The 10,234-nt window shown below is 49.6% G+C and overlaps 1 protein-coding gene across 1 annotated transcript; it reads right to left on the bottom strand.

Annotated features, from left to right (window-relative positions):
* Nucleotides 1-1,430: 1,430 nt before the first annotated feature.
* CCL5 (C-C motif chemokine ligand 5) lies at nucleotides 1,431-8,301 on the bottom strand. Its single transcript, XM_027518916.1, has 3 exons — nucleotides 8,053-8,301; nucleotides 6,435-6,546; nucleotides 1,431-1,923 (listed from the first exon to the last, which is right to left on the bottom strand). Exons 1-3 carry the CDS (start codon nucleotides 8,126-8,128, stop codon nucleotides 1,836-1,838), a joined length of 276 nt encoding a protein of 91 aa, XP_027374717.1. The 5' UTR covers nucleotides 8,129-8,301; the 3' UTR covers nucleotides 1,431-1,835.
* Nucleotides 8,302-10,234: the final 1,933 nt, after the last annotated feature.

Genomic DNA, 10,234 nt, shown 5'->3' with positions numbered 1-10,234 from the left:
GGCCGCTAAGTCCTCCGACTGGGCCATCACTTGCAGTAAGCTGACATCACGTGCCCTGATGGGCCGCATTGAGAAAGACAGCGTCACCTTGTGGCTTTCTGCCGAAAATATTCAAGCTGAATCTCCTTATGGAGAAGCAAACAGACAAAGCCCCCTAAAAAATATTCTACAAAAATCCAATCTGAATTCCTACGAAAATAACAATATACTTAAAGACAAAGTCTGTTAAAGGACATGTTAGCTAAATTCAATATGTAATAGTAATTGGATCCTGGATTAAAACAAAATAATGACTATAAAGAGCATTACTGAACAGTTGTGAGGGTTTGATCATGGATGGTAGGTGAGAAATTAATACCAGTGTTAAATGCTACTCATTCTGTGGTTCTGTAGAATGTCTTGTTACTAGGAGATGTACACAAACTGTTAAGGGGGAAATGATATCTGCAACATTTATTTCAGAAAAAAATGTGTATGCCAACCATCCATATGACACATGTTTGTCACACATGCACATATATGCAAAGATAAAGCACATAGATACAGTAATATTTGAATCTAGATGGAAAGTATATTCTTGCAAATTTCAGTAGGTTTGAAATTTTGCAGATTGAAGATGGAAGAGAAAAAAAACATCAGCTTGGGCACTGGACCTTGGACCTGGTGGGTCTAAATGTTCATTGTACCTCCTCCTATCCACCCCCCTCTTTTTTTTTTTTTTTGCTTTGGGGCCTTGGGCAAGTTATTTCCATCTCCTGCCAAGGGTTTTCCCCTACTATAAACAGGGTTAGTAATACTACCTGTCCCAAAGGGTTATGAGGAGGAAGGATGGTGGATGTAAGGGGCTGGCAGTGCCTGGTGGAGAGTGAGCACTCAGTTAACGCCTGCTCTAATTATGAAGATATATTTTGCTAAGACAGGTTCACGGGAAGGAACACATCAATGGGAAAGTTGGAATCCTCCCACCTGCAAAGCGCTGGTACCCTTGCAGAAAACCACAAAATCCCCCCTTCTCTTTATGTGAAAGAACCGAGGTATTTGGGAGGGATGGGATAAAAGTCCATTCCAGGGGCTTAAAGAAACCCACTGCAGGTAAGGGGTCGGGTGGGCTTGGGTGGAAGCCAGCAGAGTAGGCGGAAGGGCCAACCATGGTCTGGGGAAGCAGGGACGGGTGAGGCAGGGAGGGACAGAAATTCTTGGGGCTCCGGGGCTGGGAGATAGTGACTGTGGTCTTCACTCAGAGTAGAAAAGCCACTGGTCACTTTATCTGCCCTGTCCTGCCCACGTGCCTTCTCACAGAGCCTGCCCCCCCGGCTCTGCTCACAGCCCCCAGATCCAGGCTGGACACCCAGCGGGTCAAGCCCTGGATCCAAGGCTTGGCTCACGAGGGAGGGGGTGGTTCTGGAGAGGAAAGCAAACCAAGAGTCAGCTTTGCAATCGCTTGGAGAATTTTAATGAACAGCTGATTTCTTCTCATTTGCCAGTCCAGCCCTCCCCAGTGAGGGACCGAGATGGGGGCTCTGGTCACGGGCCATGACCAGAGGAGCCCAGTCTCCTGCCCTCCTTCCCCTCCAGAGACGCCGGCATCCTTTCTGACTGCAGAGCGGTGGGTGGGCAGGGGCTCAGGAGCTCGGAGCTTAGAGACCTCCTGTGCACAAGGGCAGAGCCCCAGGAGCACTGAGGGTCTTTCACAGCAGCTGCTGCTGCGCGGGGTGGAATCTGTGCCTTCCCAGGAGAGGGTGGGAGGAGGGCATTGCGGGGGAGCCTCCCAAGCTGCTTAGGACAAGAGCGAGAAGCAAAGTTGGCGCAAGTTCAGGTTCAAGGCGTCCTCCACCCTAGCTCAACTCCAAAGCGTTGATGTACTCTCGCACCCACTTCTTCTCTGGGTTGGCGCACACCTGGCGGTTCTTCCTGGTGATAAAGCTGCGGGAGAGAAGAGGGGGGGGACTTGGTCAGTGTGGAGACAGCCAGGTTTGGGGATGAGGGGGACTGAGGCCAGGAGGAAATGATACCGGGTGGGTTATTTTCGGAGCTCCACGATTGTGTTTGTGGCTTTCAAGGAAAGGATGCTTTCTCTTCTTTTGGGTCAAAGGGCTACAAGCCAGAAGCAGCTATGTGTGCACTGTAACCCCCACGCCTCTGTACAAACACATGTACCCCGGAGAGCTCAGGGAATACGGGGCTCAAGGAGCCCAGGGTTGAGCGGGTCAACCACTAGCCTTTCTCAGCACTTCCTGTTTCAGAACCTGTGCTGGCTGCTGAAGATGCAGAGAAAAAGAGGCACCCTCCAGAACTGAGTCACGGCTGACTAAGTGGGAGACGAGGTGGCAAAACAAACACGCCAGTGTGGTTTTAGGTAACACAGTGCCCGCCACACGTAGCCACTCCACAAAGGAACCCGTCTGTGGGTGAACGGAAGAAGGACTCAAGTGAGTCTTGAGTTCACCACTCACTGGTTAGATCACCTTGGGCAAATCTCTTAGGGGCTCTGAGTCTACATTTACCTCTAAAATATGGAGAGAAATAATCCCTACTTTGCACAATTGCTGTGAAGCTCAGATGAGATAAGTGAGTGAATGAGTTTTGGAAAATACTACATATGTGTTGTTATTGGGGTGCTGTGGGGCCTCTGTTTTAGGGTGGATCAGAGCAACATGAGACCAGGGGTTCTGGTAGTAGATGTGGTGGCTTGGAGAGGTTGAGGGCCCTGAGATATGAACACTTGTCAAAGCAATTAACCGGCCAGGATGTGGAGACCAGTCTACAGGTGTTTATGGTATCAGTTGGAGGGCTCGCAGCCTGGGGACCATGGGCTCCGTCGAGCTGCCTGCCCTGCCAGTTTGCTGGGAGCCTGGTTCTCTCTGGGGGATGCCCCGGGTCTGGCCAGCAGTGCTTCTTGAGTTATTACTGTTTAGTAGCTAAGTTGTGTCTGACTCTTTTGCGACCCCACGGACTGTAGCCCACCAGGCTCCTCTGTCCACGGGATTCTCCAGGCAAGAATACTGGAGTGGGTTGCCATGCCCTCCTCCAGGGGATCTTCCAGACCCAGGGATTGAACCTGCATCTGCTGCTTGGCAGGCGGGTTCTTTTCCACTGAGGCGCCAGGAAGGGGCCGGCAGGGCCGCCAGTTCATTCACAGGTTCCTCTCCACCTCGCCCTGCCTCCCTGCACCTCTCTTACTTTGCCTTCTCCTGCAGGATGCTTTCCTGCGTCTTTCTGGGATTTTTTTCAGACAAAGTGAAGGCTTGGGTTGTCTGATGAGGATGAAGATCTCTTGGCCCCTTTTCCTGCTCTGTCATGGAGAGCATGTGCTCTCAGGGGAGCTGCTTCGCCTTCTCTGAGCTGCGCTCTGAACGCCCCATCACTTCTCTTTCTCCCCCTTTCTCGGCGTGCAGAGAAGAGAAATCGAGCAGAGGGCTGTTCTGAGTTGTCTTCTTGTTTGGGGTGGTGAGGGAGCTTCTGATGCAGACCCTGCTCTGGGCCAGCCAGGTGTCATACAGGAAATCCTGCCGGCTCACTGTCCTCTCTCCTCGGCCCCGAAGGCTTATGGCCAGGAAATTAAAGGCCAGGAAACCACCATCTGGAGGGTGCCCCAGCCTCCTGCTCCTCCCTGATGAATGTGAGACTGGATGGCAGCCTCCCTTGCCAGGCCATCTCTCCCTGCGCCCCCAGCCTCCGTGGGGACCCTGTCTTGGCCTGACTACCCTCCACCTTCACCTGCTCCTCCTGGGGAGCAAGTGTGCTCGGCATTGCTGCTCTTTCCTCCCATGTGCTCCCTCAAGTCTCTGGCCCTGGGTGTGGCACACCGTGGGTGCCTAATGAATGTTTATCGAAAGAGTTAGTGATTGGATGAATTGCATTCGCTCATCAAGTTTCACTTCTATGTATCTAAGGATACATTTGTGGGGAGAAAGATGATTAGTTAACACCTACCAGGCACCTACCTGTGTGCCAAGAGATAGTCTAATTTCATTTTTCTTTTTATTACTCTCACTTTGACCCAGGGAGGGAAATACCTCTATTCTCTTCCACTTTGCAGACAAAGAAATTGAGGCTCAGAGAGGTGAAGTGACGAGCCCGAGCTCACACAGCTACTAAGTGGAAGAGCTGGGGTTCCAGGGAAGACAGACTGGCTGGAGCAGCCGAGATGGTTGAAATGCCACTCTGACATCAGAAGACCCCCTCCTCCCTTAAAAAAATGTCACACCTCCAGCTCCAGCCCTGTTTCCTCGGCTCCTAACCCTTCAGCTCACACTCCCTGCTGGCACTTCCACAGGCTCATGGTGCTGGCATCTTCGTCCTTTTCCTTTTTCTTTTTTAATTGGAGTATAATTGCTTTACAAGTGAATCATATGTATACATATATCCCCTCCCTCTTGGACTTCTCCCCGCCCCACCATCCCACCCTCTAGGTCCTCACAGAGCACCGAGCTGAGCTCCCTGGGCTACACAGCAGCTCCCCCTAGCTCTCTATTTTACACATGGATATTTATGTCAAACCTAATCTAATTCATCCCACCTTGCTGGGATCTCAGTTCCCCTCTCAAGGATGGAGCCCAGGCCCCCTGCATTGGAAGCACAGAGTCTTCACCACTGGACCACCAGGGAAGTCCCATTCCTTCCTTTTAAAACAGCTCTTCCTTGGGACTTGAGGGGGCTCCACGCTTCACCCTTCTCCAGGTGCGGGCTGAAACCTCAGCGTCACCCTCAAGGCCTCTCTCTTCCTTGCTCCCGACCTCACATCAGCTCCCAGGCTTGCTGATTCTGCCTGGGAAGTTTCCCCACCCCTGTCTCTCCTTCCCTTCAAGTCCTCTTCAACCTCAGTACCACTCATGTGGACGGCCTCTCCACTGGACCCCTCTTGTCTAGACTTTCCCTGTTCTAGCTCACTTCACACTTTTGATTCTTTGTGCTGACCCTCGAGGCCCTCAGTGCTTTTCTACACGGAGACCCTACAAAAACCTAAAGAGAGTTCTGGCAACATCCCTGCTGCCCGATACACCCGTCCCTCAGTCCGATCCCAAGTCAAGCAGCGCAGACTTGCCCTACATCCCCTCTCTTAGCTGCGCCCCGAGGCGCTGCGTGTTCCTTCTCTCCTCTTGTGTTCTCATGTAGGATGTCCTGGTCATTGCAGCATCTAACTGAGTCCCGGAAGGGCAGGGGTGGTGGTTTACTCCTCTCTGCCTGTCCATAGTAGGTGCTCAAAGAAGGTTTTTCTGTTTTGCTTTTCCGTCCGAAAAATACTTGCTTTCAGAAATAAAATTAGTAGTACTAAACAGCAAATATATAGTATAGCAATAATTTGAAGAATTCATCAGGACCAAAGGCCAACTCTTAATACCTACAACTCTGAATCCTACAACTCTGCCAGTGCCGCAGGAATTTTTGGATTAAAAAACTTCATCGTGGGTGGTCCAGTGGGTAAGACTCCACGCTCCCAGTGCAGGAGCCCCAGCTCCATCCTTAGTTAGGGAACTAGATCCCACGTGCCACAACTAAGAGTTGGCATGTTGCAACTAAAAGGATTCTGCAGGTCAGCAGCTAAGACCCAGTGCGGCCCAACAAATGAGTAAATATTAAAAAAAAAAACCCCAAACAACAACAACAAAGTCCTCATTATACAGAAAACTTCACGACTGCCCCGTTTTCATTCTTTAAGTCTCTGTCGTCTTAAACTCCATAAGCAATTACTGCTAATGATCTTACTAGTGTAGAAAGACGAGGCTCTAGAGACAGGCTCCCTCTCTCACTTACTGCGCAACCTTGAGCAAGTCACCGAACCTCTCTGGGTCTCAGTTTCACTCTCTGAAACGTGGAGAGAATTCTTCATACCCGTCAGGGATGCTATGATAAATGCAGAGCTAATGCATGTAAGACATTTGACACACAGCAGGAACTTCCTAGGTAGCAAGAATTATAATTTTTCCAAATGTCATAGCTTGCGCGTTTAAAGGAGAATCTCATTTCATTATTTTTTCCTCATCAATCAATAACTTTTTTTTCTTTTTAACATGCTGCAACTAGGGCCTTGACCTCTGACCTCCCCTGTCTAGTTCCTCTGAGGTTGTGGGTGACTTTGATTGGGGGCAGGATGTGGGGGACTCTGGGGTCCTTTTCTGGAAAGGGATGTATGAGTCAATCTTCTCCAACCAGGCATGTTGCAGACCAGGTTCAAGTAACAGTCACATCCATAAAGATCAGAGAGCTAACATAGCCTATCAGAATCGGGGGGCTCCTCCAGGAACACGTTGTCTAGCTTGTTCCACAATAGCTGGGGAATCTGAATCCAGAGAGGGCAGAACACAGCTATTTGAACAGCTGGAGGGTGGGTGGGAATGCCCTCTCTGAGGGCTCCTGCCAGGGGAGACTGATTCTGGGTGGGAGTTTTCCCTCCAACCCCCCCACCCCGAGGGTTCCACGGGGCTGCGACTCACACAACTGCTGCCATGGAGCACTTGCTGCTGGTGTAGAAATACTCCTGGACGTGGGTGCGGGGCAGCGGGCGGGAGATATAGGCAAAGCAGCAGGGCGTGGTGTCCGAGGCATCTGGGAGAAGGAAAGAAGGAGACTCCTGGATCCATCGCCAGTGCACAGTGGGTACTGCGCTGGGCGCTTTATAGGATTTATCTCCAGCAGACTATTTTCCTCCTTTGGCTGAAACTGAGGCTCAGAGAGGTAAAGACACTTAGCCGTGGACACACAGTGCCAGAGTGGGGATTCTCTCACCTAACCCTTGAGGCCAGCTGGCCGCCTCCTTTCTACACCACAACCCCATGCCTTGGGCTCTCAGGGCAGGCTGGGTCTCCTCTGGGCTGGTCTTAGTTCCTCCGCCCTTATTCTTGCCGTCCTAGGATCCTCGGTGGATTCGGAACTTGGTTTCTTTGAGACCTAGGTTGGGTTGTGGGGAGGTTTTTTAAAACTCAGACTTCATGACTCAGCCAGGACACCAAAGAGGGGCCTGAAGATGCATACTGCATTGTGGGAGCCTCTGACTGAAGCTACTGAGAGAAGGAGGACTTTTTGTTGGTCAGTGATTTCAGGATGCCCCCGGAAAGGGTCAGTTGCCATTTCTGAACAGAGTAGTAGTGTTTCAGAGCCAAGAAGAACTGGGTTTGAACACTACTTTTCTTACTTCCTAGCTGCGTGACCCTGAACAGGTTACTTAACCTCTCTGGACTGTCAAAGAGAGCTACTCAAAGATTAGATGAGAATATTGAGTAAGATGAGATATGCAAGGCAATCAGCACAATACTTGATCCATAGTGGACATTTAATTAGATTTTGTTATCTGTTCTCTAAATCTATGAAATGGGGAAAGTATGACTGTCCCAGGAGGATTTTAGTCAAGTACTTAGAACCTTCTTAGAAACCCTGCTGGTGATGACAGACATGAGTTAGTGGTGTTTGCAGGTCAGCTCGAGCAGCCTTTGCCTGTTAGTAGCCCCAGTCCACATTCGGTGAGCACCTGCAGGGCTTGGGGTGTATACCTTGAGGACACAGACAAATTGATCAGAGGGGTCCCTGCCATGCAGTGGCTTAGAGATCTATCCTGGACAACTGGACATCTGAGTAAAGCAATGTGGAAGAATATAAATCATAGGAGTCAGATGGTATAAACGCTGCAGTTGAAAAGAGGGCGAGGGCTTCCCTGGTGCCTTAGTGGTAACGAATCTCCCTGCTAATGCAAGAGACACATATTCAACCCCTGGTCTTGGAAGATCCCACATACCCATGGGGCAACTAAACCCGGGCACCACAACTACTGAGTTTGTGCTTTAGAGCCCAGGAGCCGCAAGTACTGAGCCCAGGCACCCTAGAGCCTGCGCTCCGCAACAAGAGAAGCCACTGGAATGCAAAGCTCTGCAACTAGAGAGTAGCCCCATGCTTACTGCAACTGGAGAAGAGCCCATGCAGCAATGAAGACCCAGCACAGCCAAAATAAATAAATAAAAATAAATATTTTTTTAAAATATATAAAAAGGAAAGAAAAGAAGGTGAGATCCGGGCGAGTCCTTTAAGGGCTGGCCCTGGGGACTGTGGACTTGAACTTACATGGGGAGGCAGAAGCAGGAGCGCAGAGGGCGGCCGCCATCAGGAGGACAGCGAAGGCAGTGGCAGAGACCTTCATGGTAGCTGTGGGCAGAGGCTGGGTCGATCCGCGTGCTGATCCTCTGCAGCTCCGGCTGGCCCTTTACAGGGTGCCAGGCGGCCCTTTATAGGGAGGCAGGCTGGCGGACGGGGCGCCCCCGCTCGGGGAGTTTCCAAATAGCAGCCACACACTGCTGCTGATATCATCAGTGAAATTGCACAAAACGGAAAAGAAAACTGAAATAGCCTCCGGAAATATATGTGTGTATGGGAGTGTGTGTGTGTGTGTGTGTGTGTGTGTGTGTGTGTGAGTGAGTGTGTGTGTCTCTCTCTGTCTTCTCACGGCCTTCGCATCCAGAATGAGCTCATCACTTCCCTCTTGGCCCTCGACAAGAGCCAGCACAAGCCTCCGTGGCAGAAAATCTCTTCCACCGCACACAGCCTGGGCTTTGTCTGCCAGGGCGCTCCCTGGTCCTCACAGAGATCCGGAAGCTGCTTCTCCCGGGGCAGGAGGAGGGGCAGAACGACCAGATGGGAGCCCGGGTGCCCTCGTTCCCAGTGCAGTGCTCCGTCCATGAAGTACTGCTCATGGTGATGAGATGTGTCATTGGAGCATCCTCAAAACTGAACCCAAGTGGTGGTCTGGATTAGACCCGAGGTGGTCCTTCTGTCTCAAAGCATTAGATACAGTCGCTGTTCATCAATTCCTATTTGGGTAATTCAGAATTAGTGACAGTCTGGCCTGGGTTGAAGTTGACTTCTGAGTTATCTAAAAGAGTCTGTTGACAGTGACAAAGGCAAACACATTCTAAAAAGTGTAATTTTAAAAATGTGATCTTATACCAAGGAGGTTTCTTGCTAGCTACTGTCACATACGTAACTTGGCGGCTGAGGGGGACTGAATCACCCAGAATGGGGAGAACTTGTCTCTTTTCTTCCTTTTGAAGACTTTGAGGCAGGATGGTGATTATTCTCCTTTTATAGAAGTGAACACTAAGCCTCAGAAGAGGTCATTAAGGTCCTCAGATCACACAGCAGGAAGTGGGGCTTGAACCCAAGTATTTTTTTTTTCAGACTGACTTAAAAAATGAACCATAGTTGATTTACAAATTGTGTTAATTTTAGGGGTACAGCAAACTGATTCAAATATATATGTATAGATAAATTTATATCTGTCTGTATATACATACCGGCTTCTCAGACGGCACAGTGGTAAAGAATCTGCCTGCCAATGCAGGGGATGTAAAAGACTCAGGTTTGACCCTTGGGTTGGGAAGAGGAAATGACTCCCACTCCAGTATTTTTGCCTGAGAAATCCCATGGGCAGACGAGCCTGGTGGGCTACAGTCCATGGGGTCGCAAAGAAGTCAGACAGGACTGAGCACACACACACACACACACACACACACACACACATTGTATATTCTTTTTCAGATCCTTTTCCATTATAGGTCATTGTAAGTTATTGAGCATAGTTCCCTGTACCGTACTGTAGTGTTGTTGTTTCTCTGTTTTATATATAGTAGTGTGTATCTGCTAATTCCAAACTCCTAACTTATCCCTACCTCTGCCCTTTCCCTTTGATAACCATAAGTTTGTTTTCTATATCTGTGAGTCTGTTTTGTCAATAAGTTAATTTGTATCATTTTTTTTAGATTCCACATATAATTTATATCACATAATATTTGTCTTTCTCTGACTTAGTATGATAATCTAAGATATCTGACTTACTTCACTTAGTATGATTATCTTTAAGTCCATCCATATTCCAGCAGAATAGCATTCATTCTTCTTTTACGGCTGAGCAATATTCCATTGCATATATGTACCACATCTTCTTTATCCATCTGTCTATGGACACTTCGGAGAAGGCAATGGCACCCCACTCCAGTACTCTTGCCTGGAAAATCCCATGGACGGAGGAGCCTGGTGGGCTGCAGTCCATGGGGTCACTAAGAGTTGGACATGACTGAGTGACTTCACTTTCACTTTTCACTTCCATGCATTGGAGAAGGAAATGGCAACCCGCTCCAATGTTCTTGCCTGGAGAATCCCAGGGACGGGGGAGCCTGGTGGGCTGCCGTCTATGGGGTCGCACAGAGTCGGACATGACTGAAGCGACTTAGCAGCAGCTGCAGCATGGACA

This window comes from Bos indicus x Bos taurus, chromosome 19, assembly GCF_003369695.1.
Source record: "Bos indicus x Bos taurus breed Angus x Brahman F1 hybrid chromosome 19, Bos_hybrid_MaternalHap_v2.0, whole genome shotgun sequence".
Classification (NCBI taxonomy): domain Eukaryota; kingdom Metazoa; phylum Chordata; class Mammalia; order Artiodactyla; family Bovidae; genus Bos; species Bos indicus x Bos taurus.
This window is presented reverse-complemented; position numbering and strand designations above follow the sequence as displayed.

Bases quoted from the DNA above. Each gene is read 5' to 3' on its own strand.
- CCL5 (XM_027518916.1), bottom strand. From the start codon at position 8,128: ATGAAGGTCTCTGCCACTGCCTTCGCTGTCCTCCTGATGGCGGCCGCC. The intron at 6,547-8,052 runs GTAAGTTCAAGT...TCCTTCTCCCAG, and splicing joins TCCTGCTTCTGCCTCCCCAT to ATGCCTCGGACACCACGCCC. The intron at 1,924-6,434 runs GTGAGTCGCAGC...TCTCTCCCGCAG, and splicing joins TGCTCCATGGCAGCAGTTGT to CTTTATCACCAGGAAGAACC.